The following is a 25,319-nucleotide window of genomic DNA, read 5'->3' as shown; positions in this document are numbered from 1 at the left end:
GATTTGAAATCACAGAAATAAAAGTTAACTATTGAAACAAAAGCATTTTTTAAATCAAATCTGAGAGGAGACGATATGCCTGAAATGAATAACGAGTTGTAGTAAGATGTTTACATCAAAGATACTTTTAAACTATCAAAGTGAAACAAGCCCATATACAATACAGTCGTTAAAACTTAATAACTCTTCGAAAGAGAATATAAACCCAGGGAGCAGAAGCAGCAGCACTCTGCAACAGCAACAGGAGAGAGAGAGAGAGAGACGCAGCCTGCTGGAGAAAGACAAGGAAAGCAGCCGAGTTTAAACAGCTAATACAACTCAAGAAGACCAGATTTTAAGTGGTTATTAGCTTACTTCACTTCCTTAATAACACAGGACCCAGGACACCAATGCTATTAAGGGGTAAGTAGGTAAAATTCTTCGGTGAAAGTATGGGTTATACCGGGGGATAAGCTCCGAGAACCCCGCCCGTAACTTCCAGAGAACGCTGCCTGGAATCACGGCGGCAGTCCCGTCCGGAGCCCACAGCCCGGAATCGTCCCCTAGCAGTCCTGAGAACTCCGCCCGTAACTCCAGCGAACGCTGCCTGGAATCACGGCGGCAGTCTCAGGCTGCCCCTAGCAGTCCTGGCAACCCCGCCCGTAACTCCAGCGAACGCTGCCTGGAATCACGGCGGCAGTCCCAGGCTGCCCCTAGCAGTCCTGACAACCCCGCCCGTAACTCCAGCGAACACTGCCTGGAATCACGGCGGCGGTCTCAGGCTGCCCCTAGCAGTCCTGACAACCCCGCCCGTAACTCCAGCGAACACTGCCTGGAATCACGGCGGCAGTCTCAGGCTGCCCCTAGAGACGATAACCGCAGGGTTCACTCACTTACCCTCTTTAAAACGGGTTCGCTGGACTGACCTGGATCTCGCAGAGGCTTCTCGACAAACCAACGGCAAGGCTGAGCAACGATCAAACTGGTAGTAGGCGAATACCAAGGTGGAAAACAAATTTTTACTCACGTTGGGGGCCAAATTCGTCCTCTACTTTGAACGAGCTCAGTCGATTACGCCGGTTAGTTGCGCAGACCCCTCTGGAGATCCCCGTACGGGCCACCAAATGTGAATTGCGCTTTCACGTATCTGATCGTCAGTCCAGAAGTAAAACACTCGAACACGTCAGTAACGAATATTCGTTTATTTACGGCCGGGACAAATCTCTAAGCAGTCGGGTAACTACCTTCGAGAAGTGCCAAAATCCCAGAATAAGGACTGTATTTTTATACATTTTACAGCTTAGGGGTGGTCCCCTTAAATTCCTAGATACACCTATGATTTGGCAAGGATCCAGAACATGTACATATATGGAATTATTCTTCGAGGTCGGGAGGTTATTTTTGACATAATCATTAGCACAAGTCACTATTGATATTATACAAAGGTTTTTGTATCCCATGGCCATCTGGCTTAACTCATTCCAAAGCCCATTCCTTTTACATTTCAATGTTTATTTGTTCCAACTGGTCAAACGAGCTTAATTACGCTATCTCTGCAATAAAGTAACGCTTCCCATTCATTCCATTCTTTGACTTTTTGACCTCTCTGCTTTCACAGATGCGGGTCAGAACATTAAATAGTACTAAAGCCACACTCCCCTCTTTCCATCCCATAACCTTCTGACATCTCTGCTTTCACAGATGCCGGTCAGAACACGCTCCCTTTATTTCATCCCTTGACCTGTTGACATCTCTTTCACAGAGCTTTTCAGAACTGTTATATTAACCCTATCAGCGAAGTTCCAAATGAAATCCACTTCTACAGCTATTGAGTTGGATGATCAGCCATGATCATGATAAAAGGTGGAGCAGGCTCGAAGGGCCCAAAGGCCTCTTCCTGCTCCTATCTTCTATGTATCTATGTATTCTTTGGTTTGCTCTTTTTCTTTTAAGCGTGTTTTCTCTATGTTTCCGTTACATTTTCGTGTGGCAATTTATATCTCGTAGTTTGTTCCTGTAACATGGAGATGAAAGGAGGATGTGTACACCATTTACACAAGCAACGCATTTTATGGTATATCATTTCTTCAACATCTTGATGTTTCTCTACATTGTGTAGTAGAAAACAGATTAATGAATCTTATGAGGTGAGAAGTATTCCTATCTCGCCCTACCCTCCAAAGAAATAGCAGTGGTAGACATATTGAGCAGGTGCTGGCAAAAGGAGGAAGTTCTATGTTGATTTAATTTGTATTACAAACAACTGTGTATTTAGGTTTGGGATCAAAAAACATAATTTATTGACTTCCGGTTGCGGCTATGCGGAGCTAAGCCGCACGTTCGGCAGCTCCCGCTACTTAAGGACTTTTGGGCCTTTTTGAGGGCCCCAAACGGCGCTGTCTCGACAAATCCCGGTGGGGGAAGGTGTCTGGAGGAGCATTCCCCGCAATTTATGGTGCTCACCCGGAGTGGGGCAAAGGAAAAGGATGCAGCAGCTCCACAAGAAAAGCGGGGGAAGAAGGACAAAATGGCGGCCGGCGGAACACCCGAGGACTGGTGGAAGTGGGCGCAGGAGCAGCAGGCCTCTCTTCTGCGCTGTTTTGCGGAGCTGAAGGCTGAGTTGCTGGACTCCCTGAATGCAACTACCAACAGGCTGCTTGAGACCCAGGCGGCCCAGGAGGTGTCTATTCGGGAGTTGCAGCAGCAGGCCGCTGAGCGGGAGGAGGAGGCCGTGGTCCTCGTGGGGAAAGTGGAGTTGCACGAGGCGCTTCACAAAAAGTGGCAAGACCGCTTGGAGAAGCTGGACGTTCGCACAAGGCGAAAGAATTTGAGGATCCTGGGCCTGGCGGAGGGGCTGGAGGGGTCGGATCTTCCGTCTTATGTGACCACGATGTTGAGCTCGTTGATGGGAGCGGGGTCCTTCCATTTGCCCCTGGAGCTTGAGGGAGCTCACAGAGTGCTGGCCAGGAGGCCCAAGACAAATCCGCGGGCGGTGCTGGTCAAATGCAGTCAGGTAAGGCGCCGGGGCCGGATGGGTTCCCGGTGCAATTTTATAAAAAGTATGCGGATCTGGTGGGCCCCCTGTTGGTGCGAGCCTTCAATGAGGCATGGGAGGGGGGGGGGGCTTTGCCCCCGACGATGTCGCGGGCTCTGATCCTGAAGCGGGATAAGGACCCCTTGCAGTGTGGATCATACAGGCCTATCTCGCTCCTCAATGTTGACGCTAAGTTGCTGGCGAAGATCCTGGCCACCAGGATAGAGGACTGTGTGCCAGGGGTGATACACGAGGATCAGACAGGATTTGTCAAGGGACGGCAGCTCAACACGAATGTGCGGAGATTGCTAAATGTTATTATGATGCCGGCGGTGGAGGGGGAGGCGGAGATAGTGGTGGCGCTGGATGCAGAGAAAGCGTTTGATAGAGTTGAGTGGGGGTACCTGTGGGAGGTGCTGGAGCGGTTCGGATTCGGGGAGGGGTTCATCAAATGGGTGAGGTTGCTCTATGCGGCTCCGATGGCGAGTGTAGTTACTAATGGAAGGAGATCGGAGTACTTTAGGCTCTACCATGGGACCAGGCAGGGGTGCCCCCTGTCCCCCTTGCTCTTTGCATTGGCGATTGAACCTCTGGCTATGGCGTTGAGGGAGTCAGGGAGGTGGAGGGGTCTGGTGCTGGGTGGGGAGGAACATCGGGTATCGCTGTATGCGGACGACCTGCTGTTGTATGTGGCGGACCCAGAAGGGGGAATGCCGGGGGTGATGGAGCTGTTAGCGGAGTTTAGGGGCTTCTCAGGCTATAAGTTAAATTTAGGCAAGAGTGAGGTATTTGTAGTACACCCGGGTGATCAGGAGGAGGGAATTGGGAGGCTCCCGTTTAAGAGGGCAGTGAAGAGTTTCAGATACCTGGGGGTGCAGGTGGCCAGGAGTTGGGGGACTCTCCATAAGCTTAATTTTGCCAGGCTGGTGGAGCAGATGGAGGAGGAATTTAAAAGGTGGGACATGGTGCCGCTATCGTTGGCGGGTAGAGTGCAGTCCGTCAAAATGACGGTTCTCCCGAGGTTCTTGTTCCTCTTTCAGTGTTTGCCCATCTTTATCCCTAGGACCTTTTTTAGAAGGGTGACTAGCAGCATCATGAGCTTTGTTTGGGCGCATGGGACCCCAAGGGTGAAGAGGGTCTTCTTGGGGTCGGGGGGGCTGGCGTTACCCAATCTCTCGGGGTATTATTGGGCAGCCAATGTGTCGACGGTGCGCAAGTGGGGGAGGGGGCAGCATGGAAACGGATGGAGAGGGCGTCCTGTGGGGATACAAGCCTGGGGCCCCTGGTAACGGCGCCGTGGCCGCTCCCTCCTACGAGGTATACCACTAGTCCGGTGGTGGCGGCTACCCTCAAGATTTGGGGGCAGTGGAGACGACATAGGGGAGAAGTGGGGGGCTCGATGGAGGCTCCGTTAAGGGGGAACCATCAGTTCGTCCCGGGGAACATTGATGGGGGATTCCAGGGTTGGCACAGAGCGGGCATCAGACAGCTGAAGGACCTGTTCATTGATGGGAGGTTTACGAGCCTGGGGGAGTTGGAGGAGAAATTTGGGCTCCCCCGGGGAACATGTTCAGGTATCTGCAGGTGAAGGCGTTTGCTAGGCGGCAGGTGGAGGGATTCCCTTCGCTTCCCGTGAGGGGGGTGAGCGACAGGGTGCTTTCGGGGGTCTGGGTCGGAGAGGGGAAGATATCTGATATCTACAAGGTAATGGAGGAGGCGTCAGTAAAGGAGCTGAAAGCTAAGTAGGAGGGGGAACTGGGGGAACAGATCAAAGACCGGACATGGGCTGATGCCCTGGAGAGGGTTAACTCTTCCTCCTCATGTGCGCGGCTTAGCCTCATCGAATTCAAGGTGCTGCACCGGGCCCACATGTCCGGGTCTAGGATGAGTAGGTTCTTTGGGGGTGAAGACAGGTGTGTCAGGTGTTCAGGGAGTCCAGCGAACCATGCCCATATGTTCTGGGCATGCCCGGCACTGGAGGAGTTCTGGAAGGGGGTGGCGAGGATGGTGTCAAGGGTGGTGGGATCCAGGGTCAAGCCAGGATGGGGACTCGCGATTTTTGGGGTTGGGGTGGAGCCGGGAGTGCAGGAGGCGAAAGAGGCCGGTGTGCTGGCCTTTGCATCCCTAGTAGCCCGGCGGAGGATCTTGCTACAGTGGAAGGATGCGAGGCCCCCAAGCGTGGAGACCTGGATCAATGACATGGCGGGTTTTATTAAGCTGGAGAAGGTCGAATTCACCCTGAGAGGATCGGTACAAGGGTTCTTTAGGCGGTGGCAACCTCTCCTCGACTTTCTGGCTCAACGATGGGGTACTGGGACAGTAGCAGTAGCAACCCGGGGGGGAAGGGGAGAAGGGGAGAAGGGGGGGAGATGACTATGTTTGTTTATTTAATTTTAATTTATTTTTAAGTTCTCTTGTTGTTCGCTGGGTTTGGGGGGGGGGGTGGGGGGGATGTGATACATGCGTTGATATGGTCTTGGGGGTGTTACAGTTATTATGGGGTTATTTTGTTGCATTTCATTGTTTGTTTGTTATATTTTCTGTAAAAAATTCCAATAAAAATTATTTAAAAAAAAAAGAAACATAATTTATTGAGCAGGGTGCCACAGAAGGTTAAAAGGCAAATTAGGAATGAGCTGACAGCACCGTGGCGGCAGTGGTTAGCACTGCTGCCTCATGGCACCGAGGTCCCAGGTTCGATTCCGACTCTGGGTCACTGTCCGTGTGGAGTTTGCACATTCTCCCCATGTTTGCGTGGGTTTCGCCCCCACAACCCAAAGATGTGCAGGGAAATGGATTGGCCACGCTAAATTTGCCCCTTAATTGGAAAAATGAATTGGGTACTCTATATTTATATTTTTTAAAAATAGGAATGAGCTAAATCAGAAAGTGCTGATTAGATGATGTCAAGTCTGGTTTTGGAAAGCTAAGGAGGAAGGAAAATTGTAGGAGTGAAAGAGTTCCACAATTTTGTGGTTTCAGGCTATTACTATAGCTTAGTTTGGTGACTAGTATAAGATGTGCCTGGACAGTTGACTGACCAAACCTTGAGTAAAACCTGGAAAAATATAGATCAATGTCCAGCCACGGTTTCTCATCATACCTTCATACCGTTACCTCCTATGTCCCCCAAGATTTATTTTTGGCCATCTGCTCTTCCCCCATCTATATGCTGGCCTTCGGTGACATCCACCGACTTGGGTCAGCTTCTACATCTACATTGATGTTGCCCAGCTCTAACTCTCTTGCTATTTCTTTTTTTGTCAGACAGCTTGACTGATATCCAGAATTATTTGTTTCAATTAGCCATTGGTGAGACCAAAACCATCCTTTTGGACACTGTCAAAAACTCCGTAACCATGCTGCTGTCCTAGTCTGGTAACAAACTTGCCTGATTGACCTCCTGCCCATCAGCCAGTGTAAACCCTTCTACTTCTCAATCTTCCCCCCCCCCCTTCCTTTAAGACTATCCTTAACCCACTGCTTCCACAAGCCTTTGCTCAGTATTCATTTTTCACCGTTGCAAAGCATTTTGGAACATTATCTGTACGTTATTATTGATATGTAAATGCAAATTTATCATGTGTACAATTTCAATGCTAATCAGATTTTTTTTGTTGCAGTGTTCTTGAAGAGTCACTGACATGCGAAGACATTCACAGGCAGCAGAGGGGTCTCAGCAAACACAATCAAAACACAAAGTGAGTACATAGCAAATTTATTGTATCTAAAGAGATGGAATGTTTTGCAGAAATATCCCTGCCGGGTAAAGCTCTGAGGAGGGGATCTCGCCTGTTTAATGGTTGCTTGTTACAATAACATGAGTGATGGTGATATAGTCTAATTTGTATCCAGTTAAATAGATAACTAATTTTTGCACATACTTCCTATTTTTTTCCAGAGGATTTGTGCTGTTGAGACATACACATTAGGGAATGCTGGAATTAACACTTGGTAGTTGACAACTTTATTTGCTTAAAATCCGCAAAGAGGAAGGTGCAACTCTAAAGAGTACATGCTGACCTGTGCTGAGTTAGCCATTATTTGCCGGGGCAGCTGTTGGAACATAGTCATTCAGCCCCCCGAGCCTATTCTGCTACGCTCTCTGGTCAAACTCCATTTGCGAGCCTGCCTTCCATATCCCTTGATACCCCTGCTCAACAAAAGTATATTAATCTTAGTAATGAACGTTTCACTTGACTCAGTTGCAGTGCTTACAATTTCTCTGCGTGTTTCTGGTCTACTGCAGGAAAATATCAGCTTGGATTTCAGGCTGCTTGCTTACCCTGGCTGAAAAGTGAATTTGTATTGGCCATAGGTGAGAGCAAGATCAGATTTGGATGTGATGTACTCCCTGGATGAATGGATTGCTGATATTCATTGTGTAGGTCCCACCACAGCAAATCTGGAATTAAAAGTCTAATGATAACCATGAAACCCATTATCAGTTGTTGTAAAAACTCATCAGCTTCACTAATGTCCTTTAGGGGAGGAAATCTATCATCCTTATCTGGTCTGGCCTATATGTGACTCCTGATCCATGGTAATGTTGCTGACCCTAACTGCCCTCTGAAATGGACTAACAAGCCACTGAGTTCAAGGGCAATTAGGGACGGGCAATAAATGCTGGCCTTGTCAACAATGCCCACATCCCATGAAAGGATAAAAAGATTATTGAGTAAAATCCCAGAGGGGTATTTGTATTCATGAAGCCTGGGCACCTCAAGAGTCTGCTTCTTCGGGAGATGAGGATATAATATGAAATAAAATAAAATACGTTTACTATTTAATTATGTCATCGAAGTAGACACGGGGCAATAACTAAACATGTGCGACACCATAAGCATATAATAGTCACGTGCTTATGTGTCCATTTCATCTCCAGATTCACACAAGGATAGTCAAGTATGCAGAAAGCCTGATAAGGTACAGAATATGTGCCCATCATGTTATCAGTTATTTGTTATTATCTTGCAGAAGACGGGTATATGGACTAAATGTGATTGATGTGCCTGTAAAAACATACTTAAGACTCTTGATTGAGGAGGTGAGTAAAGGTCTTACTTATAGAAAATAGTACAGTTTGTGGGTCAATTGGGAAGTATAATGGTTACTCATTTTGCAGGGACATGCTGACATAAGGTACTCGGGCTCCAAAATTCAGTGTGCTTCGTCAGAGATGGTTTGTACTCCCCGTGCATGCTCCTGATCTCATTCATGTTGTGCATAGATTGAAATGGGACTTGGCACTTCTGCACAATGGAATTAGTGCACCACACAATTGCTCGTAGAGAGGCAGTACCCTCATAGTATTAACCCTTAAAGATACTCTTCCCATTTAAGTGGGACGGTGGGGTTGCACACAGTGTGGGTCTGTGCACAAAAATGATTCTAGCTTTAGTGTGTGTGGTGTGATTGGTTGTGGCACTGCAGAGCAAATGATGTCTGTGGAACCTTCATGTAATGTTCAACAATGATGCAAGAAAAAAGGAATGAACTTTGAAAACGGTGACTCGCAGCCCTTTTGCTTTTCGGTGTTGCTGCTCTTTGGGCTTTTCTGGTTGGATAATTTTTCATTCAATTCTGAAGCTGTGGGTTGTAGTTTTAAAAAAAATTTAGAGTACCCAATTCAATTTTTCCAACTGAGGGACAATTTAGCGTGACCAATTCACCCACCCTGCACATCTTTGGGTGTGAAACCCACGCAAACACGGGGAGAATGTGAAAACTCAACTCGGACAGTGACCCAGAGTCCGGATATGTTGTAGTTTTTAAAAGTAATTTGATTTTTTTCCATTTCAGGTGCTGAATCCTTTCTACATTTTCCAGATTTTCAGTATTATACTTTGGATCACAGAGCGATATTATTACTATGCAGTGTGTATCCTGATCATCTCAATAATATCCATTGGTATATCCCTATACCAGACGCACAAGGTACAACATGAAGGAACAATTCACAGGATTGGCTTCTGTGTGACAGACCTGAAGACCATTACTGGAAAGATGATCAGTTTTGGTGTCTTGATATCATTTTAAATATGCTCATTTGGCTGCCCGGCTGGTTCGTGATGTGGAGCAATGCCAAAGCACGTGTTCAATTCCCATACTGTCTGAGAAACCACCTTCTCAAACTGCCCCTTGTTTGAGGTGGGATGACCCTCAGTTAAATCACCACAGGCAGCTCTCAAAGAGGAGAGTGGCCTATGGTCCTCTGAGACTGTGGTGCCATTTACATTTATTCATTGTAAACCACCTTTCTAAAGTGTGGTGCAACTGCAGATTCCCAGCATTTTGCAGTGTTTTTCTTGTAGTTTTCACAAATAATATGGAATTAGGTTAAATGGCTACAAATCAAATCAAATATTTTAGATTACACAATGAATCTAGACGTTGTATATTGAGGTACTGTTAACTCAGGAATCCATGTCACTACCTCCAAAACATTTTGATCTGAGATAGTCATTATTACTGTTACATTATTTGGTATGAGACAACCAAAGCAAATGTATCCTGTGATATGATACTGATACAGAGATGAGAGCTTCCAGGTCAAATCTCCAGAATTAGCTGAGCTGAGTCAGGGTTCATCACAAAGAACAATACAGCACAGGAACAGGCCCTTCGGACCTCCAAGCATGTACCGGTGACGATACCAACCTTTGCCGAAACCCTCAGCACTTCCTTGTGCTGTATCCCTCTACCCATCCTATCCATGTGTTTGTCAAGATCACCTCTGGTTTAAGGAAGGAAAACATCTGCCAGGCCTCCGCTTCTCTTTAGTGAGAACTGAGAAACGTGTGAAAGGTAGCTGATGAAAGATCGATCACGTTCAATTGTGATACCCTCCATGGCTTAATAACCAAATTGTCACTGTTAATACCAAGAATATGAAAGTCATTATGAGCTGCATAAGTGCATTCCATGGAGCCTCAAGGGTCTTGCACACAGTTTAAATCAATGTTCCCCATATTTATATATGTTTTGAGTTACTGATACCCAATAACTCTTGCTGTCCTGATTTGGGATTTAACCACCAATGAGGCATCAATGCAATGGACAGGTCTTTGCACAGCTTTGGACCCACAAAATGAAAACTGGAGAAATCAGTGAAGAAGGCAGATAAACACTGGTAGGACTTGAGCCCTTATGGCATAATTTGGGGGCCTCATTGCTAGATCAGAGTTGGGATAATCTATACTTTCACGTGAAGAATGACTATGTAAACGAGATGCGGCAGGACCTCTGGCCTGTCAGTGGTGGATTATAACCTACAATCAGCAGTCTGAATAAATTGGGGGAGATTATTTTAAAAGAAACAGTACTGATTTAATGTGCTGATTGCCTTGTAGACATATCATTAGTACGAGAACACAAACCAGAGGGAAGTATGAGCAAATCATTGAAATCCCACAGCTGCAGAAACAGGAAAGGCTTACACTTCACTGAGCAGCATAAATTCTAGATTGCAGGATTATGGTAGTCAAAAGGAAGCAACAGAGTAGCCCAATTTGCACCCAAAGCTTGATCGAAGAAATTAGGAAATAGACAAAAGAGAAATTGGATCAGTAGATTAAATTTTAAGAGGAAACAAACAATGTTGATAAATTAGTTTTCGTATTGAGCATTGTTTGAAAGTTTTGCTGCCTTCTACTTTTATGTTGAATTATTCTGTGGTATGATGGAGCTTGGACGTTTGACACTCGGATATAAAAATCCTAGAAAATGGCAACAACATTGTACAATCACTTTCAGATTGATATAATATCTTGTTGCAGCAAACATATATTTTTAAAAGAAAACCTGTACTAAACAAGCACAAGTATAATTACTGGCTTTGAAACAGTAGGGTGGCATGCACACATGCAAATTAGGATGAGGAAATAATTCAGTTTGTAGCATCTGAGGCAAGTTATTATTTAGTCATAGTCATAAGAGTTTTACAGCAAAAGGTCCTTTGCCCTTCATGGCTGTGCTGCCCATCAAGCACCTATTATTTTAATCCGAATTTCCAAACGCTATGGTGTTTCAAATGGGAAGATTCCCACCTCTACCACCATGGGTAGTGAATTCCAGATTCCCACCACCTTTTGGTGAAAATGTTCTTCCTCAAATCCCATCTAAATCTCCTGCCCCTTATCTTAAATTTATGCCCCCCCCCCTTGGTTATTGCCCCCTCAACTAATGGGAACAATTTATTTCTATCTATCCTATCCATGTCCTTCATAATTCTGTACACCTCAATCAGGTCCCCTCTCAGTCTTTTCTGCTCTAAGGAAATCAAGACAAGCCTAACCAGCTGAGTGCCAAAATTATATGCCCAACGGTGGTGTCTATTACCTTTTTTTATTTACTTATAAAGATTGCACTTTGTCTCATGTGGCTAATGTACTAGGCATCATAGCTGACATAGTCACTGATTGTAACTGTTATCTTCTGTGCAGCAAAGTGTAACATTACGGGATATGGTAAAGCTAACGCTCAATGTCCGGATCCACCGAGAAACTGGAGGTGAGTGACTGATGCTATTACTGTATAATACAGGGCAGTACATTGGCTGGATTGTCTTACATAATGGGCAATTGACAGTGTAAAATTTGTTTCCAGGCAGTAACAAGTGGGATGCAGGTGGTGCTTAAAAGAAATGAGAGTATCTTTGTTGATAGGGTATTGGCAATGCGCTGCTCATTCCAGTATTGAATTCTAGAGATAACGGTATCTGGTTCAGTCCCTTTACTGTTAACTAATCTCAGTTCCGAGCTTTAGGGATATAGAAACAGGAGTTGGTTATTTAGCCCCTCTAGCCTGATCAAATAGATTTGCACCTCAACTAAAGAAATAAAAAAATTGAATTTGGCGACCACATCCTGAGTACTGTGTACAGTGTTGGTCTCCTTCTTTAAGGAAAGATGTAAATGCATTCGAAGCAGTTTATGGGAGGTTTACTACATTAATATCTGGAATGGGTGGGTTGTCTTTATAAGGAAAGGCTGGACAGACTAGGCTTATATCCTATGGAGTTTAGAAGAGTAAAAGGCGAAACATGTATGATCCTGAAGGGATTTGACAGGGTGGATGTGGAAAGGATGTTTTCTCTTGTGGGAGAATCCAGAACTAGGGGCCACTGTTTAAAAATAAGGGATCATCCATTTGAGACAGTTGGGTAATTTATTTTTTCTCTCCGAGGATTGGGAGACTTTGGAATTCTCTTCCTCAAATGGTGGCTGAGACAGGGACTTTGAATATCTTTAAGGCAGAAGTAAGTAGATTCTTGATGAGCAATGGATTGTAAGGCTAGTGGAGGAAGGCAGGAATGTGAAGTTGAGGTTAAAATTAGATTACTGGCCCTTTTCCATCGCCGCAATGGGCCGCATGCACGCTCCTGACGAGGGCTTGTCCCAGTCAGCTTTACCCTACTGACATAGTGTGCACAAGCTGACATCGGATGATGTGAAGGAACAGATTCACAAACTGGCAAAGAAGGGCCTCACCCCATCACAGGTCGTTGTGATCCTTCGGGATTCCCATGGTGTTGCTCAGGTGTGTTTTGTTACTGGGAACCAGATTCTCAGGGTTCTGACGTCTAAGTGACTTGCTCCAGACCTTCCAGAGGAGTTATATCATTTGATAACGACTGCCGTTGCTGTCCGCAAACACTTGGAGAGGAACAGGAAGGATAAAGATGCCAAAATCTGTCTGATTCTTATTGAAAGCAGAATCCGCAGGCTGGCTCGTTATTACAAGTCCAAGAGGGTGCTTCCACCCAACTGGAAGTATGGATCTTCCACAGCTTCAGCACGGGTGGCCTAAAAAGTTTCTTAATTGAAATAGAAGCAACATGCTGCAGATGCCAGAAATCTGGGGGGAAAAGTGCTGAATAACTTAGTGTGGCGGAATCTGTGCAGAGAGTGGAATAGTTAACCTATCAAGTGAGCTTTCAACACTTTAACTGATTCTCCCGCCAAAGATGTTGCCAGGCCTGCTGTGTTTTTCCAGCACTGTTTTTATTTCATGTTTCTTCATTTGGACTTTTGGACCTGAAAAATAAAATGCTTATTGTGTTAACAAAAAAGCAGGCGCAAGGGGCCAAGTGGCCTATTCCTGCTCTTAATTCATATTTTCGTATGTGGACAGCGCAGTTATTCTGCCAATGGATTGGACCTGAAAAACGATGTGAAATAGTTTTTTTTTACATTTAGAGTTCCCAATTCATTTTTTCCAATTAAGGGGCAATTTAGCGTGGCCAATCCACCTACCCTGCCCATCTTTGGGTGTTGGGGCAAAATTCTCACAGACGCCGGGAGAATGTGCGAACTCCACACACACTGATCCGGGGCTGGGATCAAACCTGGGTCCTCGGTGCCACAAGGCAGCAGTGCTAACCACTGCGCCACAGTACCGCCATATGAAACATAGTTAATATGTTTTAGGTGGTTATTACTGTGATTATTTTAATGGAATGTTTTTTTTAACATATTTTATTACAAATGTATTCAAACAGTTACAAAACATACCGTCCAGAGAACATGCTCCCCTTCTCTCAATTTAAAAGTTTGTAGAATTTTGTCGTCATCCCCCGCTCCCACGATGAACAGCTCCTCGAACTGGGCACTAACAGCCCCCACCTTGCCTCAAAGCCCTCCGCTGAACCCCTCAGTTCATACTTGATTTTTTTCCAAACGGAGAAAGGCGTATAAGTTTCCTTCCCAGGCCGCCACTCCTGATGCCTTTACCGACCGCCATTCCAATAAAATGCTTCGCCGGGCAACCAGAGGAGCGAAAGCCTTGCCATCAACATTCCCCTCTCCTGCAGCTCCGATATCCCGAAGATTGGCACCATAGTGCCCGGCCCAACCTCCCCACCCACCATTTTTGTTAATGTCGCGAACACTCCCGCCCAGTATTTCTCCAACTTCTTTTAGCCCCAGAACATATCTGCATGGTTTGCTGGCTCCTGCCCACACTTCTCGCACTTGTCTGCCACCCCCTGGAAGAACCCACTCATCCTCCCCCGAGTCACGTGCACCCCACGTACCACCTTGAACTGTATCAGACTTCTCCTCGAACACGAGGAGGTTGAGTTTACCCTGTGTAGTGCCTCACTCCACGCTCCTCAGTTTATCTCCCCTCCCAGCTCCCCCTCCCGTTTCTCCTTAATCATCACCACCTGCTCAATCTTCGGCAGCTTGGGGAACCATTTCCAGACCTCCCGTGCAAATTCCTTACCTGAAGGTGTCTAAATTCACTTCCTTTTGGGAGCTCTAGCCTCTCCTTCAGCTCCTCTATGCTTGCGAATCTCTCTTCCAGGTACAACCCCCCCCAAAAGAAAATCCGTGGTTCTCAAATGCCCCCTCAGCTGGTACCACACCTTCATCATGGACTGTACAACTGGGTTCTCTGTATATTTCCTTGGCACCACGGCAACGGCGCTGTTACCATATCCCTCAGGCCGGACACCCTACAGGATTCTTCCTTCATCCTGACCCATTCTTCCCCCTCCCTCCCACCACCACCTCACCTTCTCTGCGGTCGCCACCCAGTAATAACGCAACAAGTTTGGCAACGGCAAACCCCCCCCCTTCTGCTGTAATAGTGTCCTCTTTACCCGTGGCACCTTCCCCGCCCACACAAACTCTGAAATAACTATCTAACTTCTGGAAAAAGGCCTTTGGTACAAAAATTGGGTATGTCTGGAATATGAATAAGAACCTTGACAGGACAATCATTTTCACCACTTGGACCCTCCCTGCCAGAGTCAAGTGCAACATATCCCACCTCTTAAAATCCTCCCTAGTGTCCTCCACCAGCTTTGTTGGGTGGCATTTATGCAATGTCGCCCACTCTCCCGTTACCTGTATCCCCAAATATTTGAACCTATCCCTGGCTACCTTGAATGGTAGCCCCCCCCCCCCCCCCCCCCCCCCCCCCCCCCCCCCGCTAAGCTGGCTTTCCGACCCAGCTCATTCACTGGGAACACCTCACTTTTCCCCACGTTCAGTTTATAACCTGAGAAAGCCCCAAACCCCTCTATTAGACCCATAATCCTTGCATGATCTTTTAATGGAATATGTTAATAAATACCCATCTTGCCCTTCTGTTCCTGCTGAGTATCTTATCAATCCTTTTTAAAAATAAATTTAGAGTGCCCAATTCTTTTTTTATTCCAATTAAGGGACAATTTTGCATGGCCAATTCAGCTACCCTGCACATCTTTGGGTTGTGGAGGCGAAACCCACGCAGACATGGAGAGAATGGGCAAGCTCCACATGGGCAGTGATCAGGGGCCAGGATCAAACCCGGGTCCTTGGTGCCGTGAGTTACAGTGCTAACCACTGCGCCCCTGTGCTGCCTATCTATCTTATCAATCCTATTAGAACCCCCGGATGTTCAGTAATTTGAAATTATAGAGCACCATATATAACTGTTCTTTTACCTATAAATACTAATCTTATTTCAAGCAAATTCCATTTTATGCTATGTCAACAGATGTCGACCAAATAGCACAGAGACACATTTGAGTACAAACAGGTTAAGTGTTTGTATAAGAATTATACAAAGTATAATTTCTACTATAGTGCTGATTTGCTCAATCTGTAAAAGCGCTCATTCTGTAAAAGCACTCAATCTGTAAAAGCGCTCAATCTGTAAAAGCGCTCATTCATTAAAAGCACTCATTCTGTAAAAAGCGCTAATTCTGTAAAAGCACTCAATCTGTAAAAGCGCTCATTCATTAAAAGCACTCATTCTGTAAAAAGCGCTAATTCTGTAAAAGCACTCAATCTGTAAAAGCGCTCATTCATTAAAAGCACTCATTCTGTAAAAGCGCTCATTCTGTAAAAGCGCTCATTCTGTAAAAGCGCTCTGTCTGTAAAAAGCGCTCTGTCTGTAAAAAGCGCCCTGTCTGTAAAAAGCGCCCTGTCTGTAAAAAGCGCCCTGTCTGTAAAAAGCGCCCTGTCTGTAAAAAGCGCCCTGTCTGTAAAAAGCGCCCTGTCTGTAAAAAGCGCCCTGTCTGTAAAAAGCGCCCTGTCTGTAAAAAGCGCCCTGTCTGTAAAAAGCGCCCTGTCTGTAAAAAGCGCCCTGTCTGTAAAAAGCGCCCTGTCTGTAAAAAGCGCCCTGTCTGTAAAAAGCGCCCTGTCTGTAAAAAGCGCCCTGTCTGTAAAAAGCGCCCTGTCTGTAAAAGTACTAAAGTACTCATTGTCATATACTGAATTCAGCATTTTTTAATGAACTAGACTGTGGCCTTGTCTTTGAGATATGCTAGCAAGGAATTGCAGACTGTCAACTGTGTGCTGATAATGGGTTAATTGTTTGTTTTGCAGAAGAGGAAATGGTAAATTCTCAGGACTTAGTACCTGGCGACTGCATTGTGATTCCTGAAGGTGGGATTCAAGTCCCATGTGATGCTGCACTCCTAACTGGAGAGTGTATGGTCAATGAGAGCATGCTTACAGGTGACACTCAAATTGAAACCAGTTATTTTTTTTCCTTCTTGCCATCCTAAAGGTGCTGTCTGTCTGGTCTATAGGTTCCACAGGTGCCAGTTACACTGCAGCAGTCTCACCCAAGTGACTGTTCATGTGTGAACCTAAATGATGAACTTTAGAGCATTATTAAGACACAAACCCAATTTTGTACGATTTAAGTCTACACAATTGCATTTTCCCATACGGTTGATTGATTCAAGTTATATAAAAGGATTCCTGGCTATTGTTTCTCCTCCCTGGTTCGTGAACATGCAGCACAGACTGAATTGTGGGAAATTTTCTTATTGAACGTGGACTGTTGTGACTTCCTCCCTCTGAATTTCCTCTTGAAATTGGTGACTGGCTTCTGAATGAAGCATCTGCTGCCCGGGTAAGGGAGATACTTTTGAAGTCTGGAAACATTTGTCTTGAACCCAAATGGGAATGTAATGCTACCAACACTGTTTCTTTAAGCCTCACATATTAGATAGACATAATTCCTCATAACTGTTGGGAATACTTCTCAGAACCGTGTTAATGCAGTGCGAGTAGCATAACGTATATCCTTGCATTTATCGGTTTGCTGGTTAAGAATGGAGTAAACAACTTATTCTGCTTGTGCAGCAATGACCTCATAGGCCAGTGTTAAAAGGCTTTCGTTAGGTAATATTTTCAGGTTTGTAAATTCATTTTTATGGGATGTGGAGTTCACTGGCAAGGTCGTCATTTGTTGCCCATCCTGTAGAAACAACCATTATCACTAAGGAGATGGTGTTGGGCAAACTAATGGGGCTAAAGCTAGACAAGTTTAGTTTTTTTCTTCTTTTTTTAAATATAAATTTAGAGTACCCAATTCTTTTTTTGTTCTCAATTAAGGGGAAATTTAGTGTGGCCACTTCACCTACACTGCACATCTTTTTGGGTTGTGGGGGTGATATTCACGCAGACATGGGGAGAATGTGCAAACTCCACACCGACAATGACCTGGGGCTGGGGTCGAACCCGGTTCCTCAGCATCGTGAGGCAGCAGTGCTAACCACTGTGCCACGGTGTCCCCCGCTAACCAGCTTATAGTTACCCGCCTTCCATCTACCTCCTTTTTTTTTTCTTTAAAAAAAAAAAATATATCAACAAAACAATATAATAATAAACACCCCCCGGCACCCGTAACTCAGCAAGAATCTCCATCACCTCCGGCATTCCCCCCACCGAGTCTGCTACATACAACAGCAAGTCGTCCGCATACAGCGACACTCGGTGCTCCTCCCCCGCCCTCGCACCAAACCCCTCCACCTCCTCGACTCCCTGAGAGCCATGGCAAGAGGCTCTATTGCCAGCGCAAAAAGCAAGGGGGACAGGGGGAACCCCTGCCTCGTCCCACGGTGGAGCCTGAAGTACTCGGACCTCCTCCCATTTGTCGCTACACTTGCCATTGGGGCCTCTTAGAGCAACCTCACCCATTTACTAAACCCCACCCCAAACCCGAACCTTTCCAACACCTCCCACAAGTACCCCCACTCAACCCTGTCAAAGGCCTTCTCCGCATCCAATGCCACCACAATCTCCGCCTCTCCTTCTGCTGCCGGCATCATTATAACATTTAGCAGCCTTCGCACGTTAGTGTTCAGCTGCCTCCCCTTCACAAAACCCGTCTGATCTTCATGTATCACCCCCGGCACACAGTTCTCTATTCTAGTGGCCAAGATCTTCGCCAGCAACTTGGCGTCTACATTCAGCAGTGAAATCGGCCTGTATGAACCGCACTGCAAGGGGTCCTTATCACGCTTCAGGATCAGGGAGATTAGTGCCCGAGACATCGTCGTGGGCAGAACACCCCCCTCCCATGCCTCGTTAAAGGTCCTGACCAACAGGGGGCCCAGCAGGTCCGCATATTTCTTATAAAATTCAACCGGGAACCCATCCGGTCCCGGTGCCTTCCCCGACTGCATGTGGCCAATCTCACTGACCAGCTCCTCCAACTCGATCGGCGCCCCCAGTCCCTCCACCTGCTCCTCCTGCACCCTTGGAAATCGGAGTCTGTCCAAAATATTCTCCATTCCCCCTCCCACCGCCGGTGGCTCCGACTGGTACAGTTCCCTATAGAAGTCCCTAAAGACCTCATTGACCTCTGCCCCTTGCCGCACCACATTTCTATCTCTATCCTTCACTCCACCAATCTCTAGCCGCGTCCCGCTTATGCAGCTGGTGCGCCAGCATCCTGCTCGCCTTCTCTTCATACTCATGGACCGCTCCCTGCGCCTTCCTCCACTGTGTCTCTGCCTTTCTGGTGGTCAATAAATCAAACTTGGCCTGCAAGTTACGCCGTTCCCCCAGCAATCCCTCCTCCGGGGCCTCCGCGTACCTCCTATCCACCCTCAACAGCTCCTCCACCAGTCTCTCCCTCTCCCATCTCTTCCCCCCCCTCTCCCTATGGGCTTGGATGGAGATCAGCTCCCCCCTAATCACTGCCTTCAGAGCCTCCCACACCATCCCCACCTGGACCTCCCCAGTATCATTGACCTCGAGGTACCTCTCGATACATCCCCGAACCCTCCTACACACCACCTCATCAGCCAACAACCCCACGTCCAGACGCCAAAGCGGGCGCTGGTCCCGCGCCTCCCCCATCTCCAGATCCACCCAATGCGGAGCATGGTCCGAAATCGCGATAGCCGAATGCTCGGCCTCCTCCACCCTCGGGACCAGTCCCCTGCTCAGAACAAAGAAATCAATGCGAGAATAAACCCTGTGCACATGGGAGAAAAAGGAGTACTCCCGAGCCCTCGGCTTCCCGAACCTCCAGGGATCCACTCCTCCCATCTGGTCCATAAACCCCCTCAATACCTTGGCCGCCGCTGGCCTCCTGCCTGTCCTTGAACTAGAACGATCCAGTAGGGATCCAGCACCGTATTGAAGTCCCCCCCCCCCCCCCCCCCCCCCCCCATGATCAAGCCCCCCACCTCCAGGCCAGGGATGCGACCCAACATACGCCTCATGAAACCAGCATCATCCCAATTTGGGGCGTACACATTAACCAACACCACCCTCTTCCCCTGCAGCTTACCGCTCACCATCACATATCTGCCGCCACTATCAGCCACAACCTCAGACGCCTCAAACGCCACCCTCTTCCCCACCAGAATCGCCACCCCCCCGGTTCTTCGAGTCGAGCCCTGAGTGGAAAACCTGCCCCACCCACCCCTTCCTCAGACGGACCTGGTCCGCCACCTTCAGGTGGGTCTCCTGGAGCATGGCCACGTCCGCCTTCAGATGCGAAACACCCGGGCCCGCTTAACCGGCCCATTCAACCCCCTCACGTTCCACGTAATCAGCCGGATTAGGGGGCACCCCGTCGACTAGCCATAACCCATCGACTGCTCGCCCCTGGCCATCACCCATTCGGCCCGTTTCCCACGGCGATAGAACCTCATCCCGACCCCCCCGAACTCTCCTCCCTGGCCAATCCAGCAGCAACCCGATATCCCCCCCCCCCCCCCCCCCCCCGGGCTAGGACCCCCTCCTAGCCGCGACGCTCCCTCCACAGTACTCCCGTGAGCCAGCTGACTTCTGCTGACCCCGGCAGCTCCCGCTCTAACTCCGACCCCTCCCGATATGAGGTCCCCCCTCCTCCCCTGCATCAGCTCCTGGGCACTGCTTCAGCACGGGAAACCGGTCCAGGGGCAGATGGAAGGATCCTGCCACCACCAGCGAGTTCAACATCACGGCCACATAGGCCGGCAGGTCCGACCCCTCCAACCCCTCCTTGAGGCCCAGGATCCGCAGGTTCTTCCTCCGTGACCGAAGCTCCATCTCCTCAAACCGATTTTGCCACTTTTTATGAAGTGCCTCGTGTATATCCACCTTCCCCACGAGGGCCGAAACCTCCTCCTCGTGCTCAGAGGCCTGCTGCTGCAACTCGAGTATCGCTGCACCCTGGGTTGTCTGGGTCTCCAGCAGCTTACTCGTCGTCACCTTTGGGATTCCAACAACTCCCCTTTCAGCTCCGTGAAATAGTGCAGAAGGGCCGCCTGCTACTCCTCAGCCCACTGCCTCCACTCCTCAGGGGCTCCACCAGCCGCCATTTTGTCCACCTTCCCCCGCTTTTCCAGGGGAGCTGCTGCCGTTTTTCTCCTCGCCCCACTTCGAGTCCGAACCATAAATCCCGGGGGGTTTTGCTCCAGACCCCTTTATCCACCGGGAATCGTCGAATCAGCGCCGTTTGGGGCCCTTAAAAGAGCCCACAAGTCCTTTTAAAGCGGGAGCTGCCGAACGTGCGGCTTAGCTCCGCATAGCCGAAACCGGAAGTGTCTCTACCTCCTTTTTTAAACAATGGCGTCACATTTGCTGTTTTCCAATCTGCTGGAACTTCCCCAGAGTCCAGCGAGTTTTGGTAAATTATCACGAGTGCATTTGCTATTTTCCCCGCCATTTCTTTTAGTACCTTGGGATGCATTCCATCAGGACCAGACTTGTCTACCTTTAGCCCCATTCGCTTGCCTAACATTGTCTCCTTGGGGACAATGATCGTTTCTAGGTCCTCAGCTGCCATATCCTCCTTGCCAACAATTATTGGTGTGTTATCTGTGTCTTCCACTGCGAAGACCAATGCAAAATACCTATTCAATGCCTCAAGCCATTTTCTCATGTCCAATTATTAAATGTCTCTTTTCATCCTATAAAGGACCATTGTTTACCCTAGCTACTCTTTCATTTGAGATATTTATAGAAACTTTTGCTATTTGTTTTTATATTCTGAGCTAGTTTATTTTCATTATCTATCTTACTTTTCTTTATAGCTTTTTTTGTTGTTTTCTGTTGTCCTTTAAAGATTTCCTAATTCTCTAGTTTCCTTCTAGTCTTTGCCACTTTGTATGCCTTTTCTTTCAATTTGATACCCTCCTTCAATTCCTTAGATATCCATGGCTTATTATCCATTTTCCTACAGCTGACGGTATGTGGTAACCAGTTGGAAGTTTCCTTGCCCGTGTTTGACCTGAAGTTATGAGACTTCATGGGGTCCGGAGTCGATGTTGAGGACTCCCAGGGCAACTCCCTCCCACCTGTATACTATTGAGCCATCCAGCCCTGCTGGGTCTATCCTACCAGTGGGGCAGGAGATACCCAGGCATTGATGTCTGGGACATTAACTGTTAGCCCTCAGATGTTAGTAAGGAGAACTTTGCAGTGTTGACTTTGGGTTTGCCGTTGCTGTTTCCAGTGCCTAGGTGGTCCATCACTGTTCTTTCCTTTTTATTGACTTTGTTAGTGGTTTTGATACAACTGAGTGGCTTGCTAAGACTTATCATTTAATAATCAACAATATTGTTTTGGATCTGGAGTCACATGTATGCTGGACCAGGTGAGGACTGCAGATTTCCTTCCCTAAAGGACATTAGTGAACCAGCTGGAATTTGTTTTACAACAATCGAGAATGGTTTTATGGTCAGACTTTTAATTTCAAACATTATATTGGATTCAATTTCCACTATCTGCCATCCACCATCTGGTGGGATTTGAACCCGGGTCCCCAGAGTATTACCCTGGGTCTCTGGATCACTAGTCCAGTGACAATGCCACTACACCACCATCTACCCATGTTAGTAATGTGGAGTGGGTTGTACTTTTTCTGACCTTTCTGGATCTCTCCTGCGAAGAGAAATCCTGTTTTGGTTTGTCAGTACCTCAACCTGTCCCAGTAAATCTTTGCTGGCGTGGGATTGTTGCACCTTGCAATATGTATTGAAATGTTTCCTTTTTTGCATCTGAAAGAATGGAGAAGGAAAATCTGTTTGCGATTTTTAAAATATGCTTTTTAGGAGCAAGGAAAATTAACTGTGCAGTTTCATGGCATTTTTGGAAGAGAAAATGGAGGTTAAAATAGGAGGGCAATAGTGATGGTTAAAGAAAATAGTTTTTATGGGATGATTAAAGAAAAGATGTACAGTAAAATGTTTTGAGGAGAGAATTTGAAAGGGATGCAGTAACTTGTCCAACCTGCGGCAAATGAGAACTGTTAAAGGGACACTCGTGTCATTAGCACTATCAGAAAATGTCCTATAATTTGCACTGTTTGAATGATCTTTGGAAACATTAGGGTGAACTATATTAATGGACCGAGGAAGAACTTGCTACAAACAGGTTCCTTATTGTAATACAGTGAAAAGGAATCAGTACTGCTGTAATATTTTGCCAGGTGAGTGCGTGCCGGTGATGAAGACCCCTATACCTGATCAGGATGTGAACTATTCCTCTGAAGAACACAAACGGCACACACTCTTCTGTGGAACTGAGGTCCTCCAGTCAAAGAACTACAGCATGGATCAACAGGTGGTGGCTGTCGTAGTGAGAACAGGTACTGAGTGGGCAGTGACAGCGGTCGGGTAAAGGGAAGGAAAGAATGCAAATGGCAACTGTAATTCAGGACATGCCTAGTAATAGATATTGTTAACATAATGGTAGCGGTGAGATCTTCCATTAAAATCATAAAGCATCTCATGAGCTTGGCTGCATGTTATCGAAGAACACAGTGACTTATTTTTGTGTTGTTCGATCACAAAATTTGATATGAGCACCCCTTCTGGCATGTGCCAGGAGGTAGTCTGAAACTTGATGGCCTTTCAGGGCTTCATACTTGTTAGTGTCACCACTGAAGATTGTTGATCTGAAAGTGGAGGAAGGCAAAATTGAGGATGTGACGTAAAACACCTAATTGTCAGAGATAAAGGTGGAAATAACAACAAAATGCCGTAAATATTCAGGTCAGGCAGCAATTGAGAGAGAAATTGCGCTAACATTTCAGGTCGCTTTTGAGTTGTGGGGGTGAGACCCACGCAGTAATGGGGAGAGTGTGCAAAACACCACACAGACAGTGACCCGGGGCCAGAACTGAACCCGGGTCCTTGGCGTGTGAGGCAACAGTGCTAACCACTGTACCGCCCCTTCTGGAGGACCTGATTTGTGAAGTGCTGGAAAACTTCAGCAGGTCTGGAAGTATCTGCAGTAGAATTACAGAGATAGAATTAACGTTCTGAATCCAATATGACTCCTCATTGGAAGAGTCTTTTAAGTGTTTACTCCACTTTTTTAGTGCTGATTGTTTTATCAGATTACCTTTAACTGTGCCAGTTGGATTAGGAAGTGTAGCATTTTTATTAAACATGCAGGTTTGGGTCATTGCTTTCTATTAAAATACTGTTCTCCAATAACTAATGTTCACAGTTGACTCTGAAGTGAATTTACATTGAAATGCCAAACTCATGTTGCAAATCAACATGTTGTAGTCTAGTATCGTGGCATTCTGCCTCATTGTCAGTTTTGTGCGTTTTCTGTTTGTGCTTTCTAATCTGAGACAAATCCTCATATCCCTTTGTTCCTGCAGGCTTTTGTACTGCGAAAGGAGAACTGACCAGTTCTATTCTGTACTCAAAGCCTCTAGGATTTAAATTCTACAAAGATGCTGTGAAATTTATCTGCTTCCTTGTAGTGCTCGGTAAGCTGTGTGGTTTTTGAAGGGGAGAGTTGTGCTTTTGGTGTATGCATGGATTTTGGAACCTCTGTTTCCCCCTTGGCCTGCACTCAGTTCCTCTCAGAACAACTGTAACAGAGATCAGAGATGTGTTTATCTTCAAAAATAATTGTTGTACAAATTAATAAAAGTATTCAGCACAATGAGATGTGAAGGGCCATTATGATTCACTAACTCTCATACCTCCTGTATTGGCAGATATAATGTAAGAAATGTAATTATTTCTGATTGGATAGACCTGTCTCTGATCAGGATCCTGTATGTAAAAGCTGCTTTACCCTTGCTGCTCATTTTAGTTAGATTCCAAGATGCTGTTATCCATCAGTTTGCGTCGTTAAAAACTCGTTCCCCTAACCCAGCAATGATTTATTTGAGAAAAAAGAGACAAGATTTAATAGGTTATATTGGGTTGCAGTGCATGGATGCTGTTCTCCCAGACTAGTACTAGTTAAGTTCACAATATCGAAGCAGTGTAGGATGTACTTTATAATGACCTAACGCTCTTGATGGCTGCCTTAAAGCCAGTGGATGGACTTGGGAAAGACAAAATCCAGTTTGGTTGTGATGCCATCTATGGTCAAACATCCTGCCAGTACTTACTAGATTCATAGGTAAAAAGTGTCCACTTGGCACGGTACAAAAGAGATTTCTGCACAGTTGGCATTGAACCCCAATATGATTCCATCAGGAGCGGAGACATATTAAAAGGTGTCAGCAAGGAAATTGGATGATGCAGTTACCACACTACCCAGCAATTGGAGCATTTGGTACAAGATATATAGTTGGTGATTGGGTGTAATTCAGGGTTAACAGTTTTTTTTTCTTTTTGCAGCTTTAATTGGGGACATATACAGCATTGTGATTCTAGAGAAGCAGCATGTAAGTATTTTGAGCTCTTCCCATCTTCATTGATTGCCAGCGTGTTTGCAGGTCTTGGGTTTATATATTTGAATATAGACCAGTCACACTTTCCTTGTAATTGTAGCAAACACATTGCAAATCCTCAACTCCAGGAGGATTGGATCCCAGAATGTGGTGTACCATAAGTATCAACATTCTATGGTTTGTAGAGCTGTCAGAAGGTTTCTCACCCACGATGCCCCACACACTCAGTTCTCTTGGTTGTGCTGCTATGGAGAGATCTTGACCAGAGATCAGGTTCTTCTCACTAAAGGGAACGGAGACAAAGTCAGGAAATGCCACTCTTTGCATGCCGTAGAAATTCAGAATTGAGAAGTAGACAGCAGGTCACAAACTTATGAATTCTTGTATATAGTTTATTTCTTCCTCCAGCCCTGAGATTTTAGTTTATTTTCAG

At 46.5% G+C, this 25,319-nt stretch overlaps 1 protein-coding gene and 1 pseudogene across 4 annotated transcripts in view; both read left to right on the top strand.

Annotated features, from left to right (window-relative positions):
* atp13a2 (ATPase cation transporting 13A2) overlaps positions 1-25,319 on the top strand; it is a 144,739-nt gene that overhangs the window by 70,096 nt on the left and 49,324 nt on the right. For all 4 annotated transcript variants that reach the window (XM_038773148.1, XM_038773145.1, XM_038773149.1 and 1 more), the window contains 8 exons: positions 6,637-6,714; positions 7,991-8,060; positions 8,816-8,950; positions 11,458-11,524; positions 16,333-16,464; positions 22,670-22,828; positions 23,855-23,965; positions 24,834-24,880. In XM_038773148.1, the coding sequence (XP_038629076.1) occupies positions 6,637-6,714; positions 7,991-8,060; positions 8,816-8,950; positions 11,458-11,524; positions 16,333-16,464; positions 22,670-22,828; positions 23,855-23,965; positions 24,834-24,880 (799 nt within the window). The remainder of the gene's footprint in view (positions 1-6,636; positions 6,715-7,990; positions 8,061-8,815; positions 8,951-11,457; positions 11,525-16,332; positions 16,465-22,669; positions 22,829-23,854; positions 23,966-24,833; positions 24,881-25,319) is intronic.
* LOC119950590 lies at positions 12,377-12,827 on the top strand (annotated as a pseudogene).

Source organism: Scyliorhinus canicula, chromosome 16, assembly GCF_902713615.1.
Source record: "Scyliorhinus canicula chromosome 16, sScyCan1.1, whole genome shotgun sequence".
NCBI classification, from domain to species: Eukaryota; Metazoa; Chordata; class Chondrichthyes; order Carcharhiniformes; family Scyliorhinidae; genus Scyliorhinus; species Scyliorhinus canicula.
Note: the sequence above shows the minus strand (reverse complement) of the source record. Positions and strands in the feature narration are given on the sequence as shown.